The sequence below is a fragment of the Equus quagga genome, chromosome 1 (genome assembly GCF_021613505.1).
Source record: "Equus quagga isolate Etosha38 chromosome 1, UCLA_HA_Equagga_1.0, whole genome shotgun sequence".
Classification (NCBI taxonomy): Eukaryota; Metazoa; Chordata; class Mammalia; order Perissodactyla; family Equidae; genus Equus; species Equus quagga.
The window spans coordinates 7,213,434-7,237,557 of NC_060267.1; the positions used below are offsets into that span (position 1 = coordinate 7,213,434).

The 24,124-nt window shown below is 34.3% G+C and overlaps 1 protein-coding gene across 2 annotated transcripts in view; it reads right to left on the bottom strand.

Moving 5' to 3' along the window:
* USP15 (ubiquitin specific peptidase 15) overlaps nt 1–24,124 on the bottom strand; it is a 133,451-nt gene that overhangs the window by 22,765 nt on the left and 86,562 nt on the right. For both annotated transcript variants that reach the window (XM_046653118.1, XM_046653110.1), the window contains 2 exons: nt 22,739–22,883; nt 563–736 (listed from right to left, as the gene is read on the bottom strand). In XM_046653118.1, the coding sequence (XP_046509074.1) occupies nt 563–736; nt 22,739–22,883 (319 nt within the window). The remainder of the gene's footprint in view (nt 1–562; nt 737–22,738; nt 22,884–24,124) is intronic.

Here is a 24,124-nt window from a genome sequence, read left to right on the forward strand (position 1 = left end):
CTCTAAATTCTAAGAAGTAGCCACTTCACAAATAAGAACAAACTTAAAAGTTTTAAGAATTAAATTGAAAGTGTATTTAACATTTAGTGCTTGTTTTGCAGATAAGTTTCATTTTAATAATTTTTCAAACTTATAATGACTCTCAAAATAAACTGAGCTCTTAAGAGTTTAATGACATGTCCAAATTTTGTCTTTACATTTCCATAAACTATTTTTGTAGGTTTCTCAGAGATGTGCTGTATTCTAAAACAACCTGCAAATGCTCAGTGCTGTCTCCCTATGGTCATTTGGTACCATACCCGTGTTTCTCAAGCTTCATTTCATTATTTCCCTCCCCATCCCCCAGAACCTTTAAAGACATTTTTAAACTAATGAAGTGTCCCATCTTCCATCCCGAAAATTTAATACCACAGATGTACTGTGCATCTATTTATGTGCTGTGTCCCTTTTGAAGGCCACAAACCATTGTAACGGCTATGGTTTCACCCCTTCCCCAGAGAACCAACTTTTGCCCTCTTGCAGGTGACATAGCCTTCGTTGAAGATGTATTTACTATACTAACCTTAAAGGCTCTTGGTGTGACGTAGCTAAATTTCCCAGACCACATTTGCTTGATCAATTCAGCATAAGATTTAGCTATTTCACCTCTCATTCCTAAGGGATTGTCAAAATTCAGTTCTTCTTGATACTTATCATTTAGGAAATACTCAGTAAGTGGAGGTGTGTTGCTCAAACACTGCAAAGAATAAAACATATTTTCAAGTAAAAGTAACCATACAAGTTAAGTATGTTAAAATGAAGAGAGAAACAAACTGACTTGCCATAATACATAGAGAAAAATTTAAATGATGGCCTCTTGCACCAATAAGTAACTGGTCAAATACACACTCAAATGATGTACTCAACTATTCATTTCCCAAATTTCAAATCAATTACTTACAATAAATGAAAATGCTAATATTTTTTGCTGTAAAATCTGAATTAATTTTAACCACAGCAAACTACCTGTTAACTGGGAGAGAAGCTCAGAGTTTTCTTTCCTTCTTTTACTTGATTGGTAGAAATTATGGACTGTCTACTCATCCCAGGCACCTGCAAATTAGCCTGAGTAGGTAAAAACTGAGACAGAGTGCAAGCAAGAAATTAACTTCAAAGAAGTATTTACTGCTTCCATTGTCAGTTCCTTATCATGAAAGAGCAGCCTTTTAAATTTTCTGTTGGGTCAACCATTTTTAGAAGGTACAGTACAGAGTAGTTGAGCCTGAGAAAACAAACTTTTGTTATGTGAACTCTGGCTAAATATGTTTTTACTTCTTTCAGCTCTTGTATGATATCATAACAATCCAATTTTCCTTTATGGCAAGATTAAAACTATGAATAAGTTAATTCTCCAATTCTTTTCCATTTTGAATTAAATAATTTAGGATTTACAATAAAATAGATGGCAGAAGTACAGTTTTTCCACAATATTTATCTCAAGATGGAATAATTTTAAGTTGATAATACCAACTACTTCGATTTCATTAGGAACCCAATGTTACTTTATCAATTAGCCGTCTAGAGTCACTATGGGAACATGTAATGACTGACAGAGACTTATGGTCATACAGGAACTTTTTTTGCTGCAGGAAGGTATCTGTCTGGAGTCAAGAGACACAGTGCTTTAAGTCAAGCCAGCTGCTTGAATGTCAAGTGGGAGAAAACCAGTCTTACAAGAGCTCAGATTTATAATAACGGTAATCAAAGTTTTTCAAATCTTGCTCACCACTCATTTGGATTAAGTTAAATATTCTTGGTAGCTACGAAAGGTTCAGCCTGTTGGGTTCGTGCCAATAACTTGGATGCTGTAAACTATAACCATATACCATGTACTAAAACTCCAAAATTAAGTATATTCAAGTTTTTGAAATATATTATGGTGTTCTATTTTGTGGTTTCAACTATAAATCAATTTATATTTACTCAAGTAATCATAATACCTATTTTGGAATTAATTCTCAGGCAATGAAAAAATATTGTTAAAAATGTTTGGGGTGGGCTACATAGTCTACAGAGTCACTTACATGCCATTTTCAGCAGTAAAACGTTTTATGTGAGCAAGAGGAGACAGGAAGGCTACAGCGCAGGAGACGACTAGGGAAGGGGGACTTTTCTACCTTTCTTCTTAACTCCTCTTCTATCTCAACCCTATAATCTTACATGCTTTCTGAGTTTCATGTTCTCTTTTCCTTTTGTATTACATGTCCTTTTGACTATAAATCCAGCATTGGAGGTAGGGCCAGGCAACCCCAAATACACACAACATGGCTACACAAGGCATAGATGCCATCACTTAGTAGTATCATCTGATTTAATACAAACAAGATCAACATTCAACAGTCAGTGAGGCAAAGAGAAAGTCAGACGGCATTTCCAACATTTATCAATTAGTTTTCAAATCCTTATATTTGATCAGCTCAGAGTTATACTAAGGATATAATATTCCACTATCTGTAACACAATTATACAAAAAACCTAATTTATGGCTTTATCAAATACCTCAAAGAACCAAGTTGTGCAAACATGCATAATGTTTGAACTTTGTTTTTACTTAATTATTCATACGTATCCTTATCTTACAAAGAGCTTCCAAATATAATTGAAAATATTTTAGCTTTCCAATAGGATCCAGAGTGATCTTCATAAATTTTGTATCTAATCATGTCACTTCCTTGCTATAAATCCTTTCACAGCAATTTCCAATTAAAACTCCAAATCTTTAGAAGGGTCTGTCTTTTGCCCACCTTTGTAGTCTCATTCTTTGCCAATACCTTTTTTTAAATCCATTCCAGCCTTATCTGATTACTTTGGGTTCCCTGACCTCCAGGCATTCTCTCACTCTCTAATTGCAACATTACTCCATCTACGTGAAACATACCATTATTGCCTTACTAACGTCTACTAAACCATCAAGATTCAGGTATCCCATCTGGAAAGCTTTCCTAGATTCCCTTAAAGTGTTTCCCCTGTTCGTTTCCATATTGCTTGGTGCTCACTTTTATTACAGTACTTATTTTATAATATAATGTTAACTCTAGTTTTTAGTTTATCTGTCTTGTCAAATGGACTGAGACCTCCACCTTCCTCCTCCAGCAGGAACCGAGGCATCCTTTACATTTACATCTCCAGCACTGAGCACCACGTCACTTGGCACTTGCATGTGCACAACATATGTATGCTTAATAAAAATATTTTTGCCTATATTTACTAATGTATTTATCCTCTTGGTTTTTGTATTCTTTACTTCAATGTTTCCACAGAATACTCAAAAATTTTTTTGAATGAAATATTACTAAGGCAAAAATATATTTCCTTGTAATGAATCATCTCAAAAGTTCCTTCGAGCACTTCCACCTGAATACTAAACCAAAAGGACAGAACCTATGAAAAGTCCCTCCCCCTTTTGTCTGACCTTCATTCAATCCACTATCTGCTTTATAGTGGGTCTCTGTCTAGATTTTAAAGTCCTTGACACAGAGACCAGAGCTTATTTTCAGTGACACATGCCAGTTTGAAGCTGGCACACTGCCTGTCAAGATATCATAACCAACATATTTTGAAATAAACCTTATATTTAAACTATCAAGTCCTAAATGGCCCCCACAAGCATCCTATTTGTTGAATATAACGTTTTAAGAAACTCACAAACTACATTTTTCTAAAAATTTGTACAAACATATAAATACAGAAATTCAATAGCCAGTTTAATTGTTCTACTAATGCACAGATCATAATGATTTAAAAACTAAACTGTCAGACTTTTCTTCCTCATTTTGAAAATACCATACTTTTCTCCCTCATCTTGAAAATAATATTATTATTCTACGAGTCACTACATTTTTGAAATACTATAAAGACCAATTAAAATATTAAAAGTTCATGTATAACTGTTGGAATAAATTTCAAGGCATAATTGGAATAGAGTCAAACAACTGAAACATTTCCATGCCCCAGCTGATATCAGTATTCAATAACTACATCCTGGCAGAAGAAATAAGCCAGTTTCTTAAAGTTGGCCATAACAGAGTTTGATTGGTAATTTAGGCAACTCATTATTCAATCTCTTAACATGAGGCTATCTTAGAAACATGAACATCTTTGACAATTACACAAAAGTTGGATACTTGGACTGTTTGCCATTAAATACAAAGTTTTAAAGAATAAAGATAATTTTCATTTGTTCTGTAATAAAAATCATAAACAGAATTGTGGAGCACCTCTCTCAAAGATTCTTCTACTTAAAAAAAAAATCACTTTCTTATCTGATTGAGACTGTCCCAAAACAATTCCTTATTTAAGACATAAGAAATATATATTAAAATATATTAAATATGTAATATATTAAAAGTCCTACATATGTAGATAAAGGAAATTTTCTTTTTAACTTGTAAGATACTTTACTGAGTGATATAATATTGACTAGAAATAATACAACATGTGTTGTGCCCACGTGGATGTCTCTCTTAACTCTGAATGCCTTTTGAACTGTTAAATAAAACAAAACTCATCCTCCTTAACACACATGGTTTTTCTTAGTGGAAACTGAGAATATATATGAATGTATCATAAAAACAAAAAGGATTATATAAATAGCATTAGTATGTTATTTTTGTGGCTATTTATGAGTTTTACAACATTTTACCAGTCACATGCCATGTTGAGCTTCACCTCTGCGAATTCATTTGATTTCAATTGCCTGATATTGACAATTACTAACTCTTACAATTCATCACTGCAAAAATGAAGTCCAAATACGAAGTAATGTGACCGATCATAAAACATATATCTTAAGCCACAGTTTTTTTATATCATAATTGTGCCTAGAGTTCGTCCTAAAACTGGGGAGAATTTTGTCAAATACATATTAAAAATAAAGCAATAATCAGAATGAGGAAAAAGATCCTGTACCAGTAGTTTCAATTCTTAATGCAAAAGATGAGAAGAACTTACATTAATCAACAGGCAAATGTACTTGGTAACTAGGCGAAATATTTCCATATTGAAATAGTTTTTTATGATTTCTAGGCAAGTTAATAGTGTGCAAAACTAATAAGAACATTTGAAAATGTAAGGATTAAAAAAACTAAATTTCATATTTAGTATATGGTAGACTTTTGGCATTCATTAATTTAGCCTTCTTGATATAATGACCCGTTGGCTGATTGGAAGGTTCAGGGCCTAAGCTATTGTGAAAAATTGCTGACTCATAAGGGATGATGAGAATGTCTGGTGTATGTGCAAGCCAATCAAATTTTTTTTTGAGGAAGATTAGGCCTGAGCTAACTGCTACCAATCCTCCTCTTTTTGCTGAGGAAGACTGGCCCTGAGCTAACATCTGTGCCCATCTTCCTCTACTTTCTATGTGGGACGCCTACCACAGCATGGCTTGCCAAGTGGTGCCATGTCCGTACCCAGGATCTGAACCGGTGAACCCTGGGCTGCCGAAGTGGAAGGCGCGCCCTTAACCGCTGCACCACCGGGCTGGCCCCTAAGCCAATCATTTTGTGAATGGATGTGACTGCTAAATATCTGTTCCTCAAAGTGGCTTTGTGGTTCTCCATTTGTGCCTACATACGGATTTAAAGTGGAAACTGCAAGTAATAAGAGTATTCTTGAATGTGAATTCGAATTAGGAGTCTTAAGAAATATTCTTCAGTGTAATGTATTAAGACTGAGCCTTAGCATGTACTCCCCTTAGAATATTCTTCCCCTGTAAGAAATTTCTACTTATTCTTTAACACGCACCTCAGCATTTCTTACAAATGTTATATTTTCCTCAGCATCTCAAGGAAGAACTAATATTCCTTCCTCTGGGCTAACACTATACCCTTAACTCACAAAATGCACCACTTATCTTGAGAGCAGAGTCCATGTCTTATCACCTTTGTACCTCAGGATCTAGCACAATGCCTGACACATACCTCAATAAAGGTAGGTTGAATGAATTAAAACTTGCATGGTAGAAAGACTGGAAGCTGTCCTTAGAGAGATTGAGAGCAGTGACAAAACACTTGACCAAAGAGATCTGAATTGCATCTTGTTGTATAACTTAACCTATCTAAAAGTTCTACAACTTCAAAAATAAAAGTCCAAATAATGCGTAAAGAGGCTTCCCTAATGAAGAAAGATTAATGTGAATGCCTCAACAACTATCAGGATAAATGCATATAAATAAAAGATATGTGAAGGAAAAATATTTGGAAATAAATTTTTATGAAGACTCTTTTCCTCAAATCTTCAACCTGGAACCAGACATAAAAATTCTAAAGAGAATTCTTCTAAATAATCAAATGTCTCATGCAGTGGACATTCTGCTATTTGGTTCAACGTGTGTAGATCTTTAACCACTGCCACCATGAAGGACTATTTTTAAGAAGAATGCATATACCATTCAACTACTTTATAAAGTATTCATTCTCTATGAAAAATTCTCTAGTTATAAATTTCCATCCTCAACCCAATATCCTAAGATTTGTATATTATGTGAAGTATGATTTTCTTTTGTTATTTAAATACTTGGAAAGACTACAAGGCTTTGCACATAACGTGTCCTTAGAAACACATACAAATCCTACTGCTGTTACATTACTTTCAAAAGGTTCTTCTATTAAATTTGTTCTGATCAGTAAGACTGATGTTTCTAGAATTCTCTGAAAAAATGTAAGTGACTCACATAAGAGTCCCAATTTTGTATTTCACTATAAACTTCCACATGGTTTTTTAAAATTGATGAGGTGAAATAAAGTTCTACTAAATAAGCAAATCTCAAGTCTGTAATCAACATATTTTAGGAAATGAATAATTAATAGCCATCCCAATAACTTGTAATGAATCTGGAATTTCCCCAGTACCTGGAAAATAGTCAAAGTAATCCCCTTCAAAAAGAGAAAGTTGTCTTTTGTAATGCTGAATATGAACCACTCCCTTTCTGTTCAGGTGCTCCAGAAGCCCAATTTTCAAGTGATCATGTATGCTCACTATTTTAGTAAACCGGTAACTAGAACAGGAAAGAAAACAAACTTAATTTTTGATTACCTAAAGCCTCTGAGTTGCGCAACTCATTCTGTAACTGATCAAAATGTAACGCCACTCACAACCCTTTAAAAAAGTAGCTACACCTTCGAACTGACCAATATGAAAGATAAAACCCAATCTAAAATGAGGAAATTATTTTATTTTCTTATGATTTAAACAATAAAACCTGAAGTAATCCATACTTAAAATAACCTTAGGAAACCCTCAAGTATTTTTCCCTGGATTTTAAGAGTAGATGGATAAAGAATTTTCAGATTTGCCATGTTACTGTTATTGTTTTCCAATTTGTCATGACAACAGTACAAACATTCTGCAAAGGTACTATGTAATTCCGAAGCATTCTATTAATCTTAGCACACTGGCTCTAGTTCTGGGATGAAACAGCGGGCGAGAGAGGAAACTATGATGTAGACTTTCACAATGAAGAGCTACCAACGTAAGCCTGCCCCTTCAGCAAGTAGATTTAAAAAATGAGACTTTTTAAGACACTTGATGTTTTATTTTTTGTTACTTTTTTTTCTAGGGAAGGCAGATCTCATTACATTTGAGAGATCAATTTGGAAGCTTCTTCACATATTTTGGGAAAGCAAATACAACTATAGTTTTATTTTGCTTACATTGCCATTCTCCAAACTTTGTTTAAAGAACACATTTAGGTAAGTAAAATATAAGTGGATATAACTTTCCTTTTACTTATTTAGTTTTAAAAAAGTTTTAACTATGGTTTCCTTCCCTCTTCCAACTAGTCAGTGAAGACAACCAGCATACACTCTATTTAAAATATTGGGATTTTAATGAAGTAGTTTTAAAGGCAGTGTTTTTGAATTGGACAAAGATGTTCCACCATTTTAATGTATATCAATCTGGTCACTATGCTTAAGACATGAATAAAATTAAACTTCATTTAAAGTCCCTGTCCTCACACTTTCCTTCAAATTCCATGGAATCTCTTCTTCACACACTACTTGACTTCAATGAAGAATTATTATGAAAGCTCTGGGAAGTATGAGAAATAATGGGAAACATTTTGTTGGCTAGCAAAAAAATTCTAATGCTTCCTTTTTTCCTCATCTATAGGAAAATGGAGGCAGAATTCTAAGTTTGTCAAAAACACTACCCCGTTACTTGCAGTAAATCTGGTAACTAGAGATGTCAATGTTAAAGAAGCCGTGATTATGTAAAGACTATTGATTTTCACATTAAAAACTAAAAGCAGAAATTGGATAGAAGAGCCACTTGCAATATAGATTAATTTGAAAGCTTTCGCGATGATTACATCAACAACAATGCATTAAGTTTCAGGTAGGGGTATTTAAATAAGGTTTTAAAACCACTAGCCTATAACAGCAATTGTCTAATTGTTTTTTTCTTCCCTAACAGGCTATTTAATAAGTGATTTTATGTTTATATATTCACTTTATGGGAAGCATGTGAAAACCAACGGTTCTAACAACTTTAATAAATGTTACTGTAAGTTATATTTATTTTAAAGAACTAAAGCTTATGAATTCAATATCTTCTCTCTTACCTCATTAATAACTCAAAACTGGCTCACAAATAAATGAATACCAATATTGTAGGCAAGCAAAATAGTCAAAGGATTTAAGAAAGAACAATGGTTCCTTATAATTTTATGTGTGTTCAGACCCTTGAACATAATATTCAGTAAAGAAAGATTTTTGAATAAAGAAGTATAAGAGTTGCTTGATTTGTTGATCTTTTAGTTCTCCTGCAAAGGCATACAGGAAAGGGCAGCAGAATTTTTCTTTAAATTTTAACTGATTTACTACATTCTTTTTTTTTTTTTTGGAGGACGATTAGCTCTGAGCTAACCTCTGCTGCCAATCCTCCTCTTTTTGCTGAGGAAGACTGGCCCTGAGCTAACATCCGTGCCCAACTTCTTGTATTTTATATGTGGGACGCCTACCATAGCATGGCTTGCCAAGAAGTGCCATGTCCACATTCGGGATCCCAACCGGTGAACCCCAGGCCGCTGAAGCAGTACATGCACACTTAACCGCTGTGCCACAGGGCTGGCCTTCATTTATTACATTCTTTAAGAGAAATCGCCAAGCATATACTGCTCTGTATCATTTCATTACACTAGGCCCATAACTGAATAAATATGTAAGCTGAGTTGAAACAAAAATTTAAAGACCATGTGCTAGCATGAACTATGAAGGTTAATCATAATCAAAAAGAACTTTAAATTTATCTAAATAATCACTCAACAAATATTTAAGAACAGATCCCTATTTCAAGAGTCCCTAGAAGTAGAGAAATGTTCTAAAAGGATCTTTTCATATCATTCACATGATTGATTTCATATCATTCACGTGAATGATTTTTTCATATCATTCCTTGAATGACTTCTCATTCAAGGACCTATCTGCATGGTAGTGGTGGTATGCTCTGCCAAGCTGTGATTACCATGGCAGCCCAACCCACGTGCTATCAAATTGGTTACACTGGTGGAACATAAGCTGCTGTATTTCTTAGACTTTATACATGTACACTGGTAGGTCTTTGAGTCTTCAGTTGCAAGAAATAAATATATATATATAACGTGCTATAATTCTTTTTAAAATTATTGTTCTTTTGGAGTTCAGACAGCTCCAGAAATATTAATTTGGTACAGGTTAAGTTCTAAAAATTTCTGGCAAATTTTTCTAATGAAGTGTTTCTCAAACCATGTGGAGGGAAGACTCAATGTTTAAAAAAATTTCCAAATTGGCACAGACTGATACTTTTGTAAAATATAATAAAATGAACCACTAGAAAAATGAAATAAAAATCAACTTGCAAAAAACAAAGCCCTACTTTTTATAATTAGATTTACTATAAAATTACACTGTCCAACTGCTATAAGTTTTGGATCACTTCTACTTAATTTCTATACTTATTTTATTGTTGACCAGCAGTCTCATCCATAGACACACTGTGAGAAACACTTCTAATGTACTTACAATGAATTCTGGCACTATACCAAACATTGGGGATATCAAAGAAAACCAATGATAGCCTTTACTTTCATGATTCTCACTATGTAATGGGTATTTGTCCAGAAGAAAGAGACAGAGGAGGGGTGTGTGGGAAAGGTAACTAGGGAAGAGGTAGCAGTGTACACAAAGAGGTTCCAAACTTAAGGAATTCCAAGAACCTTTAGTTTTGGCTACAGAGGTAGGTGGGGTCCAGTTTGGATTTTGTTCCTTGCGTGATGGGAAACAGGTTTTAAGCAAGGAGGTAATATAATCATATTTGTATTTTAAACCAATAACTCTGGAAGCAGTGTACTAAATGGACTGGAAGAGAATAAATGATGGAACAAAGAGACGAATTAGAGATATATTTCAAGAGTTCACATAAAAGATGCTCAAATATTGAAACAATGACAGGAGAGGAGAAGATAGATGTAAGTGATGTTTAAGAGGTAGGACAATGAACAGGACTTGGGTAAGTCTCAGGTTTTTGATTTGGGTTACTGGGTGTATGGCTGCATCTATAAAGGAGTATAAGAAGTAAAAGAATCAGGTTTCTGGGGAAACACGTTTAGTCTTAACAGACATGTTGAGTTGGAGTTATCTGTAATATTGTCTAGGCAGGAATGTCCATCTAATATTTATATATTGGAGGGAAACTCAGGAGACAGAATTATGGTTGAGACAGATTTGGAATCTGTCAATTGTAAGTGGATGTCAACTTCTCAAAGGTAAAGGGGCTACAAAGAACCTAGCAAACAGGAGATCAAGAGTGACCTTATGAAAAGTAATTTCTATGGGGTGGTATGATGGTCACGGTGATGACATAACATATTGATTCTCACATATTGCTTACTATGCGTCAAGCACTTTACCTTCATTTAACAGATAAAGAAACTAAGAAGTTTCTTATCCAAGATCATACAAGTTATAAGTGGCAGAACTAGGATTTGAATCCAAGCAGTCAGGTTCCAAAATCCATGCTTTTAACTACTGTGCTATGCTGCAGAGATGAGGACTACTGAACAAGAGATGAGAAAGCACAGAACATCCTTTTCAAGGTTAACGGTCTTCCTCACTCCATCTCCCCTCCACCCTGTTTAATAAACAGACTTAACCATGTATATATACTGAAAGAAACACAGCAAAGAGGTGAGGTTAAAGGCATACAACAAAGAGAAGACGATTCATGGAACGAGGCCCAGGGAAGATGATAGTGGTCCCAGGAAAATGGTGGTATCAGTATGATGACAGAGACACTTTGGCATGGTATTGAATGAGTGTATAAGAGGAATCTCAAAGTATGCTGTATCTTACTATTAAGAATTTCCTTATAAACAATTAGTAACATTTTTGTGAAAAATTGGTTTTTAATTTCTTTTAGAAACAGTTACTGAAAGCTTTCTCCTAGCAAAGTCTGTAATGCTTAGAAAAGCCCTGGGCCATTACTGAAGAATTGTTCATAATTATATACCAAATCATTAAAAAAAATATATTCATTCATATATATATATATATATATATAATGAATATAGTACGTATACTAGTATGTGTCAATGATTCAGTTTATATTCAAAGCAAAATCTCTCTAAATGAAGGCCAGAGACAGATTTTAATCATACATGAGACATGATTATAAAGCAGAAAGTGATTTTCCAGTAAATCCTTCAAATTCAAATGAACATCATCTTTGATGTAATTATTTTAGGAAGCTGTATGTTCCATTGATATTGTCATTGCTCAAAATATTTTAGGTACTGCTCTTTTTAGAGCTGGCTCACATATGAAAAAGCATCAATATCTAGCATATAGGAGGTGTCACTATGTGTTTACTGAGCATATGAACAATGTATTTTTTGCAAAGGTAAAACAGTTTTCTGATGTAGGGATTTCTGTAGTAGAAAAATGTGGGAACAAGCATGAGCTATAATGTTATAGTTGTATAGTAATTCATTGCTATTTTTATGACCAGGTGAACATAATCTAAGTCACAATGAATAATATACCCTACCAAATGAAATCAAGACCCAACTCAAACGTCACGTCCTTGGTGAAGCCTCATTTATTTCCCAATGGCTCTCTTCTCTTTGCTTCCATACCATTTGGCAGATCATGCTTTCTATCATATCACATATTATATATTATTTATTTATGTCTATCTTACTCACTACACCATGAACTTCTAGAGGACAGGCACTGTCTTTTTCAACTCTGTATCACCAACGTCTAGAACAATGCTTGGCACATAATAGAGACTCAGTGGATGTTTGTTGGATTAGCTTAGTAAATTAGTGCAATAAAAACAAAAAAACTAGTTTAGCTGCTCTTAATTCCATTGTCCCTTTCTCTTTCCAACCCTAGATGAACCCAATTATTTATTGTATAAACCCAGTCAACTATTTTACGCACATGTAGCTGAACATTGCTAGAGAAAATCTCAAGTGAATAAATTTATACCACTCTAACTTGATGATCTCCAACCTCAAATCTTAATACTGCAAAGCAATCTTACTCTTTCATTTGTAGCTAATGATCTGGTCTCGTATTTTGAGGATAATGGAAGTCATCACAAAATCTAGAAAAGACCTGCATCCATAATCCTTTTCTTTTTTCCTGTTGCAAGAGTAGTGTCTTTCCTTCACACAAATGTTGTATTGTAGGTCTTGATCCTGGGATCTCTTTTACCTACATGCCCTCATACAGATGCAATCATTTTCCTGATCTTAAATACCATCTACCAACAGCCATATTTCTATTTCCAACCTAGGCCTCTGGTCTGTGTTCCATACTTGAATATCCATTTGCCTATGGCGTGTCTACTTGGATGTTTCATGGGCGTGACAGATCATAATCTTCTCTCCACCTAAATCTACTCCTCCTACTTTGTCCCTCTTCCCATCACTCCAACTTAATTAAATGGTTATCATTATGATGTACAAGCCAGAAACCAGAGAAACACTTGTGATTTCCTTCACTTTTCATTAATTTGAGTGCCTTCAACATGCCAGACACTGTTCTAGTTAATGAGGCAACTGCAGGGACTCAAAGCCCTTGTGCTCATGGAGGGTGTGTGAGTATGTCCTGGAAGTAGGAGGCGGCAGACAGACAAAGAAAAAACCCAGATACACATGCAGTACCTCAGGTGATCATGACTGATGTATTAAATGTGGGGAAGGTGGTAACCATCATACATAGTGGGTATAGGATATAGTGGGTAAGGATCTGACCGAAAACAGAGACTTGAAGGAAGCAGGAGAGCAAGGATATAAATATTTGGAGGAAGAACATTCCAAGTATAGGAAATTGCAAGTTCAGAGACCCTGAGGCAGGAACATTCTTGGCATGTGCGAGGGGGCTGGTGAGGAGGGAGCAAAGTGGACATGAAAGAGTGGCAGGAAATAAGATAGCAAGGGGCCAGATCATATAGGGCCTTACATTCTCTTTTAAGGACTTTAGCTTCTGTTGAGTGAAATGAAAAGGTATTTAGTATTATAGACTAAGAGTAATAGGAAATGCTTAGATTTAAAAAGGATCACTCTGGCTTTTCTTTTGAGGACAGACCATAGAGGTTGAGGGTATAAAAGCAGAGAAATCAGCTAGGAGATAGCTGGCAATAAATCAGATGAGGAGATGCTGGTAGCCTGGAACCTTCAATGCCTTTGTAATACATTAAAATCCAAATTCCCCCTACATGATCTGGCTTTTGTCTACTTCTTCAAACTCATTTTATACCACTCCCCTTCAAATATTATTCTACAGGTTACTCACCTTTTGGTTCCTCAAAGTTGCCCATCTTAGGGGCTTTTTGCACACATTGTTGCTCCATCTAACTTCAACTCTCATCTGCCTAACTAATACCTATTCTTTGGTCATAGCTCAAATGTTACTTCTGGAGAGTATGACACCCAATATAAGTCAGGTACTCTCCAAGCTCTTGTTATTTACTCATAGCATTCCATGTTTTCTCTTCATGACGCTTATCATAACTGATGATTTACTTAATGTTTATCTCCCCTACTAGACTATGCTCCATGGAAACAGATAATGTTTTGTTCACCATGGTATAATTAGCGCCTATCAGAGTGAAAAGTGCTTAGTAGTCCCTCAATAAATATTTGCTGAGTAAACTAAAGGTTGACCTCATAAGTATATCTTAATTGAAAAAAAAAATTACCCAGCTTGATCACCTACAATATTCTGAAGATAATGTTCTGAATAACTTCAGTTTTTTTAATATATCCATCAGTGATATTCAGAAGAATGAAAGAAATTCCAAAAGGAGTTCTTCAACTTTCTGAACACACTTACCATCAAATGAGTAAGTGTGTGCATAACCTCCTAGGGAAACTGTTTTGAGCAGTAATACTACTTTATGGGATCATCTTGCATTATGGGGCCATATATTTGGCCTAGACAAAAAAACATTTTTAACTGTTGTACAACAATGTGAATATACTTAATGCCACTGAACTATACACTTAAAAACGGTAAATTTTGTTACGTATATTTGACAACAATAAAACACTTTTAAAGCATTTTTTACAAGGTGATTAGTAAAATTTTGAAAGATACATTATCTCAGAATGTCCTGAATAACAACCCAGTTTTAACCAACTTATTAATGTGTCTTAGGGGATAACAAGTCACTTAAACTTCTCTTGCCTCAATTCCCTCATCAGTGAAATGAGGATGCTTATATATATATATATATATGCCCTATATATAAGCCCTATCTCAGAGATCTCTGCCAAGAGGAAATGAAGTGACAAGGATATGAAAAACAACATGCACTATGCAAAGACGGGTACTGTTATTACCGGAGGCTACAGGTTTGTTACTCGGCCACTAACATTTTTTTTTTTTTTTTAAGATTTTATTTTTTCCTTTTTCTCCCCAAAGCCCCCCGGTACATAGCTGTGTATTCTTCGTTGTGGGTTCTTCTAGTTGTCGGCCACTAACATTTTAATATGAGTTTATGAGAATTAGTGATTTATTTTAAATATTATTATTAATTGAGCAATGGTTTTCAGTTACCCACTCACTGACCCTCTTCCTGCCCAATACAGCACAGTTTATAAATCACTATAAAGAGGTGATTGATAACACTTAGCAATTGGTTCCCACATATATATATTACTAAAAGAATATTAAACGAAGCATCCATTATTGGCAAAGTGACAACACTAACGAAGTCGATCATAGGCAAAAAGCAGCATCACAAACTAAAATATAAAGAAGATGATCTCAAGATACGTGACATTAAAAGAAAAAGACATCCAATAGATGAGGGCCTTTAAGTAATAAATACAGCATAGCCTCAAATGACCAGAATTTAAATGTATGCATTAAAACAAACAGGCAAAAGACAACAAAACAGGCTGCTCAAAGGGATTTAGTACGGCTTTCCTCTCTTTAAGGTTTTATCAGTCCAATATCCTATACTTTCTAGTGATACTATTCAATAATTCCAAATTTATAATTTAGAATATAAGCCTGACACACTTGAGAATCTTCCAGTCATAAAGTGTTGAATGATATTAGTATATATTTAATAAAGGAGGAAAGCATATCTTAGAAAAAATTTTGACATCAAGAAAATGAACTGTTTGATTTTTAGGTAAGAGAAGTAAATTTGGAACCACTTTTTCTTTCCCTTTGTTTTTTTTGGAGGAGGGTAAATTTGTAGTTACCATTATAAATTACAGACTGACATTTCTTATGTTTTCCTTTCAATTACAAATAAAAATCCTTTGAACAATTATGAATATCAACATGAGATACTTCAGTCTGATTATATTAATAATTGCTGTTATAAGATGTGATCACTGGGGGCCGGCCTGGTGGCACAGTGGTTAAGTGCGCACATTCCACTCTGGCGGCCTGGGGTTCGCCAGTTCGGATCCCAGGTGCAGACATGGCACTGCTTGGCAAGTCATGCTGTGGCAGGCGTCCCACATACAAAGTACAGGAAGATGGGCACGGATTTTAGCTCAGGGCCAGTCTTCCTCAGCAAAAAGAGGAGGATTGGCAGCAGATGCTGGCTCAAGCCTAATCTTCCTCAAAAAAAAAAAAAAAAAAAAGATGTGATCACTGTAAGTAATCCTACCTAGTGACTATATTCAGTTGGTGTTGATCTTATATAGGCATAGTAATGTAAAACAATTCTGTATTAGAATCAGATGTACTTATTTACAATTCTTTGAAATAATCCCTCTAGTTCCCCATAATCTATACACATGTTATTTGCTATTATAGAATATCAGGGTTAGACAAAACACTTCAAAGTCTAAATTAATTCAGAAATGGAAGTATTAATCCTAGAGAAATTTGTATACTAATTTGGAAGAATGTGAAGAGCAGACAAATACAATTGTTCCCCTCATATGTGAGTTAAGAAAGGTGTGTTTTCATGACAAGAAATCACTATTAGCCAAGTTACATAAGTGCAAAGCATTATTTTAGGGATACCATTTCTCCCCCAGCTATGAAAAGCAAATTCTTACACAGCTATGCTAAATACATACTCTTTCCCAAAATGACCTGCCTGAGAATTCAGGTTCTCCTCTCCCACCCCTTACTCTTTCTAAAACTAAGTGATACTTCTCCTTCAAGTTCAAACAAAGGAAAAGTAAAAACACTGGGGTGCGTTGTGAAAGTGAATGGCTCTAATATAAGTAAGGTGGTTTCCATTTCTTTACCTTTATCAAAACGGAAAGAAGACCTGATTGAGCTGTCAGTTGATAGATGATTAAACATATTTTTGATGATAGTTTGCCATGTAATTTTTGGTACATAATGCAGAAGGAACTCAAATAATTGAGTTTAATTTCCCGGATTAGATAAATATCTGCCCTAGGAAGATTCTGAATTTTTGCATTTTTAGTCAGCCACATTCTCAGTTTATCAGAAGACGTTATTTCTTCAAGATGCTAAACCATTTTTTATAATTCTTACGTCTCAGGGGTTAGGTGTTTCTTTTTTAGTGTGTGAGGATTGGCCCTGAGCTAACATCTGTTGCCAATCTTCCTCTTTTTGCTTGAGGAAGACTTTCGTTGAGCTAACATCTGTGCCAATCTTCCTCCATTTTAGGTGGGACGCTGCCACAGTGAAGCCTGATGAGCAGTGCTAGGTTCACGCCTGGGATCCAAACCTGTGAACCCTGGGCTGCTAAAGTGGAGCGTGTGAACTTCACCACCACACCACCAGGCTGGCCCCAGCTATTTCTTTTTTTGAGGGAAACTATATTCATTTGTTTAACTCTAAGTTTGGTTAATTCAAATAACATTAGAAAGCTTCATGTTAAACTGGGCTTCCAACAACTTGTGTTTCAGTAAATGCAAAAAGAATATCTCAAGGTGAGAGTAGAAGAAGATTATATTTAAACATATTCAAAGCTATGAAGTCTAGAACATAGAAACAATAGCTTCAGTAATGACTTAACTGTTTTACAATATGAGAATCTAGTTTTTCTTAAAAGAATGTTATTTCTGTGTAGTAGTACTCATTCTCTTTAATTAAGTCTAAAAAAACCCATTAAACTTTCTATTTCACATTCTTCTGAATTTACTGAATAAATGTTTTCCTAACCCAACAGATCATAGAAAAAAGTTGACTTTAAAAATGCCTGGAATCCCAACTGATTTTATATTGTATGACATGAATAATGAACAGGTCCTTGATTGCTATTATTTTTTTCAATGACTTCTTAGAGTCTATTTAAGGAGCCCTATTACTTTCAAGTAAAGAGTTTGAAAACAACCATCTTACGCCATGCTGCTTTCCAGTGGAAAAGACCATATCACTCCCCTGCTTCAAATCCATCTGAAGAGCTGCTTCTTCCAGGAAGCCAATCATGAGCCTCCTACGCCTTGACAATGAAAAAGACAAGGGTTGGAGTGCTCCTCAATCTACTCAACTAATGCTAATTAAAATTACCTCCAATAATGCAAATTTTAAAAACTAGACATTCTTTCAATGGAATAAAGCATTTAGGACACTAGAAAACTATTTTGTTAACTTATTTGTATCACTGGGACATGGTGGTATATGCCTGTAATCATAACTACTCAGGAAGCTGAGGCCAAGGATAACCTGAACTCAAGAATTTTGAGTTCCCTGCAGACTTAATATTCATAAACAGTTCTATGTTATTATATCCCTTGGCTATCAGTTTGCCTAGGAAGCACCGAACTAAAAACAGTTCGGAAATGAAGCAGATGATAAATACCATTATTGCCTATACTAAGTGAAAAAGAATGGAAAGTACATTCAATTCTTTCTTCATTTACTAGGTCCAGTCAAAGTGGAATAAGACTTGTAGGAAAGAAGAACACATATAGGGGCTATGGAAGGTAGAACTTTTCCAAAGTCACTTCACTCAAATTCCTTGAATTTAAAAAAAAGACAAAATAATATCAACCTAATATAAACCTATTTATTTATGATGTCCTGGTCACTATCCTAAGAGCTTTATATTCACCTACTCACTTAATCCCCACGAAACTCCTAAAATATGGGTACTATTATCTTCCTCATCTGATAAGGAAATGAGCCGCACAGCTAATAAGTAGCATATTTTCAATCCAGGCAGTGTAATGCCATAGTCTGTGCTCCTAACCTATATTATTAATTATTAACATGTTCCTTCTTTTTTCTAGCCAAAATATGGTTTTTAAACTGTTCCTTAGAGTTCTGGGATCCCTTGAGAATGCTTTGGGGACCACTAAGGAAAGTAAAAGAAAGCAGACAGGACTCTGGGCACTTCACCCAACCAAAGCAACTTCACTGCATCTGTTTAAATATTGAAGATACAATTAAACTTATCATACTAATAATTTTTTTAAAATTTTCATGGTAAAAAGCAAAAAGTTTGAAAAGCATGACATCTAGACTATAATCATCATAAGGTCAGAATCCATGTCTAAAATGTATCTCACATGTTTGACACTCACTAAATGGGAACTTAATAAATGAAACTATATGGCAGTACTATACTCATCAGAAAAATTTAATACTCAACCATGCCATTACAGCAGAGAAAATCTTGAATAACATAGTTAAAATGAATAATAACAACAATAATATTAAACCACACTTGGATTAGTGCTGTTTAGTTTTTAATCATGAGCAATCAAAAGATTTCATCATCTCAAGGCTACTGATGGGTTAAGCACAACCCATTCTCACAGTTAAAAACAGGTATGCTTTTCACATTCCTTTTTTTTAGATATGTCAATAATTATACTGCCCGATGTACTAAAATGCCCACTCATATTTTTTAGGATACTGAATATTCTATAAATTGATACATTGAATTAATATAAGAAATTACATTAAAATTATCAGTAGAAATGTTACTTTATAACATTTTCTGAAGTTCATCGTCTTTAATTTCACAGAAGTTACAAGGCAACTTGAAAAAAAGCATAAGTGAGGAAACAGTACCTAAAAAAATTATTAAAAAAAATCCTTCTATTAGTTATCTTTTACCCTATTCGTCTGTGGACCTAAGAACTTACACATGTGTTCATCAAACAGAAGAATAAAGGCTACTGACACCATTTGTATTCCCTCTTATAATGAATTTTCATCTTGAGAGCTAACATCTAAATCAGTTAAAAATCATAGACACTTTAAGATAATAAAACTGAAGTACTAGCTTTTCTAATTCTAGATTTGGATTAAAAGTCAAAAGTAGCAAAAATAAAAACTCATTTTTTCTCTTCCTCATCTTGACTGGAGGGTTTTATTTTAGAGAAAGTATAGTTTCCAACCAAAATACAGACATGAAATAATATCCACTGCTTAAAAATACTTTGCTGAAATTTTCATTAAAAAATTTTCTTACTTTATAATTATTACCAGAAAATAAACAAAGTATCATCCTAACAAACTTTACCCTTATGTCTATATCTCTGTGGAAATGGAGCATGTGAAGGTGAAATATACTAGAAGAGAGGGTCAGCATTAGATCTACCAATTTATTGTAATAAAGTTGTTTTGAACGGAAGCAAAGACTAATAAAATGAAGTTTCTGATACCTTAAACATATACAAGAAAGTTCAACAAATGCCAAATCTAGCTCAACATAGCTGATTAGACTATTTAATTCTAATACTCATTTCTGAGAAACTGCAGTTAATCTTATGCAGACAAAATACTAAATAGCCTATATCAAAGGCACAGAAAACCAGAATGTAATATTGCCTCCAAAGGAATTTAGTTTGAATTCAAGCCAGAGCCTCCCATGAATGATCAGCATCAACACTAATGCTTGTTCTCTTCTGACAGACTCAAATTTTTAATGCTGATGCTGTTAAAATATTTTCTTTTCTTTTTTTTTCTTTGAGGAAGATTAGCCCTGAGCTAACTGCTGCCAATCCTCCTCTTTTTGCTGAGGAAGACTGGCCCTGAGCTAACATCTGTGCTCATCTTCCTCTACTTTATAAGTGGGACGCCTACCACAGCATGACTTGCCAAGCGGTGCCATGTCCGCACCTGGGATCCGATCCAAACTGGCAAACCCTTGGCCACCAAAGCAGAACGTGTGAACTTAACCACTGTGCCACCAGGCTGGCACTCTAAAATATTTTCTTAATCCTTATAAAAAAGCACCAAGATTGATTTTCTATACTAGAATATTAAAAAAAAAAACCTCTCAAGTTCTAACAAGTCTCTAGAACCAAAGTAATTTTGGCAATGCAAGGATAAGGAGTTATATAAGGATTAATGACTTGGTAATTTGAGCACAGGGTTTTCTGGTAGTCATGTAACCACTGTTCCTATAAAACATTTTCCAGAGATGGTACTAAAGATGATTTTCAGTGATCAGGTAGGAGAGTTCAACAGATATTCAAACAAAATTACAATTTGTCTGCCTGTCCCTATCTCTGACAGCTCAGCACCCATGCATTTCACTGTTATCTAAATAACTGTCAGGATAATAATGTTTCAGCTTGCTCTTCTGAGATGAATTCCCTTTCTCCTCTTCCAGAAAAATAAAGATAAAAAATTTAAGAATTTATTATTGTTGATTTAACTAGTGCTAGGATCCTGGAAAAAAATTTTGAACAACACAATTCACATTAAAGTATAAACAATATAACTCATCAAAGAGGGTTTAAAGAAAGAGTTTATTAACCACACAGTATCTGCTTGAGCATCCAGGCTATTTCCTGACTGGCTCAACTCCAAACAAAGAATCAGAAATCAACCAATTATGCCCCCTGTGCATTTCTAAAAGATTGCCAATGCCTGGTCTAGAGAGTAATGACAGTTAAATTCTAATTTTCTAAGAATGCTATAAAAACAGTAGTTAATTTAGGAGATAACCAGATTACTGACAATGTACAAAAGGATTTACTTAGAATTTTGAATGAATAAGAGTCTTCTACTTTGCTCATATAGTCAAAAAGACCTGTAATAATGTCCTTATCAATCCATATTCTATATTTAATCTATATTTTTGGAGGTTGCCTCCCGAGTATAGGAAATTCAGTATTAAACTGCAAATAGAGAACAGAAAATTGCAGATTTAAAAATAAAAATTCAGGGGCCGGCCCTGTGGCTGAGTGGTTAAGTTCGCATGCTCCGCTGTGGCAGCCCAGGGTTTTGCCGGTTCAGATCCTGGGTGTGGACATGGCACCGCTCATCAGGCCATACTGAGGCGGTGTCCCAGGTGCCACAACTAGAAGGACCCACGACTAAAATATACAACTATGTACTGGGGGGATTTGGGGAAAAAAAGCAGAAAGGCAAAAAAAAAAGAAGACTGGCAACAGTTGTTAGCTCAGGTGCCAATCTTTAAAAAATAAATAAATAAATAAAAACAAAAACAAAAAATTCAGAATTTGCAAAAAAAGGACAAAAAAACATTAAAATTCAAATATCAAAAATAGTCTACCATTATTTTGGGCTTTTTGAAAAACGGAATTTTATTTGTAAAAGGAGAATAAAATAACCAGCTCTAATTTTATACATAGTGACAGTGATAGGTAAAATTTATACAGATCTTGTTACTTTAAAATCAACCAAAGACATAAACATTTAACAAGTTAAGTTAGAAGAGGGTTTAGACAGAGCAGGAAGAAAAGGGAAGTTCCATGGAGAAACAAAGGGAAAAAAGGGGCAATGATTTCTTATATCCCCAAATTAAAAGATCTGTAAGGGAAAGCGATTTGCTAAAATATGAATAAAAAGGAAGGTTCCTAAAATTTTTTAAAATCTTAATTTCACATTAAGGTAAAAAAAAAAAGATTTAAAAACAATGTTATCTAGAGTTAGAGGTCTGGTGACCATAAAATACTTATTCTCTAGTATTCCCACCAATGTCCAAAAAAAAGCAAGACACTTCTACTGAATATGAAAAGCGGAGATCTCACTAGGTTTTTTTTCTTCTCAGAGAGCCCAGGTTTTCTGTTTGGAATTATATTTTTTCATGAAGTAATATTTAATCTTCTATATGGTAATCAATCACATGCCACCTAATTGAGGAATATGATAATGGTATTCCACTACCAGCACTAGAATGAATGAATCAAATGTGTATGCTTAAATCTTCCATGAAAATGGAAAATCTCAAAACACATCTAACACTCATGTTCTGACATATAAAACTCAACTCTACTTTTCTTGTATTACTTATTTCCATGAAACATACGAGTTTCACTTTGTTTAGAAAGACCTACCTGAATAGCTGAGTTCATGAAACACGTATTTCCCAAGTTACTTAGGCCACAGAGGCCTGGCTGTTCATTGTTTCTTCCAGGTTCTGAATAATCATAGTTCTTATAAGCAGTATATGATGGGAGACAATAATTTGAGTTTTTCACACTGGAAGAAAACAAAAAATATTTTTTCATAATGCAGCCAATTATTACAATATAGTATAATGAACAGAGTACTTTAAACCTACTTGAGATGGATGATCGGTCATTAAATTTTTTATAAAGCACTTAACTCAGGTACTTTTTAAGACATGAACCTAAATCAAAATGACCCCCTTAATTAAGATACTCCTCATCCAATCAACAAAATCACCGCATCATATACCACACCAACCAGCACAAACCACTATTATAGCTTTCTACCCTTGATTAACTGGAGCAGCTTCACAGCTTGCTCCATTCTTCATTGCTCCATCAAATTTAAAACATTCAGATTTTAAACACCACCCGCAGCAATAAATCATGTCATTTATGTCCCTTTTACATCGTGCTGCTGTAACAGCGTGAGAACAGTAGAAAAAGTGAGAGTTCCGCTCTAGTTACAGGTGAGAGCAGAGATTGCCAAGGCCTCTGTGACATCACTGTTCTGATGCACTGAAGATTCTATTTATAGTTTCTATGTTAGACCATCAAAATCTAGTATTCAAATGTGGAAAAAAGCCTGGGGTGATCAGGGATGCAAAAAGGAAATGATTCTAAGCAAGTACATTTCAGTATTATTTGGTTTTTCTTCTAGTTTCTTAGAATAATGCAGTTTATTTAACTAGATGAATATAACATCAGGATAATTTATACTACAGGTATAATAAATACTAATCTTAAAAAAACTATGTAATCTTCAACCTTAGAGAATCAGGGTAATTTTGGAAAGAACCAAGAAAAGTCAACCAATAAGTTAATTAATCCCTTTTTTACATGTAATAAAAAATAATTTTGTGAAAAAGGATGGATTCTCCCTTAATTTTTAATAGGTTATCTTATAAAATATTTATGATAGATACTTTGGATATAATTTAAAAGTATACTTTCAATCACCTTTTTTTTAATTCATTAGAACAAACCTGAATGAGAATTCAGGTCATTTGCTAGAAGCAAATGATAATGTAAATTTAAGAACACAGTGTTACAAATAAACAAGATGAATCAGTAACTGACAATCTCAGCTGGCTACGATTTATTCCTGGTATTATTTTTTAAAAATAGTTTTTACTTATAATTTCAAATACTTTCTATTGCAGTTTCTATACTCTCACTTTATTACTCCAACAGTTTAAGTGAACTACTGCCTGCTCTAACAGCGCCTTTAGTAAACACATACCCCGCAACAAGCTAAACAGGTAAAACACA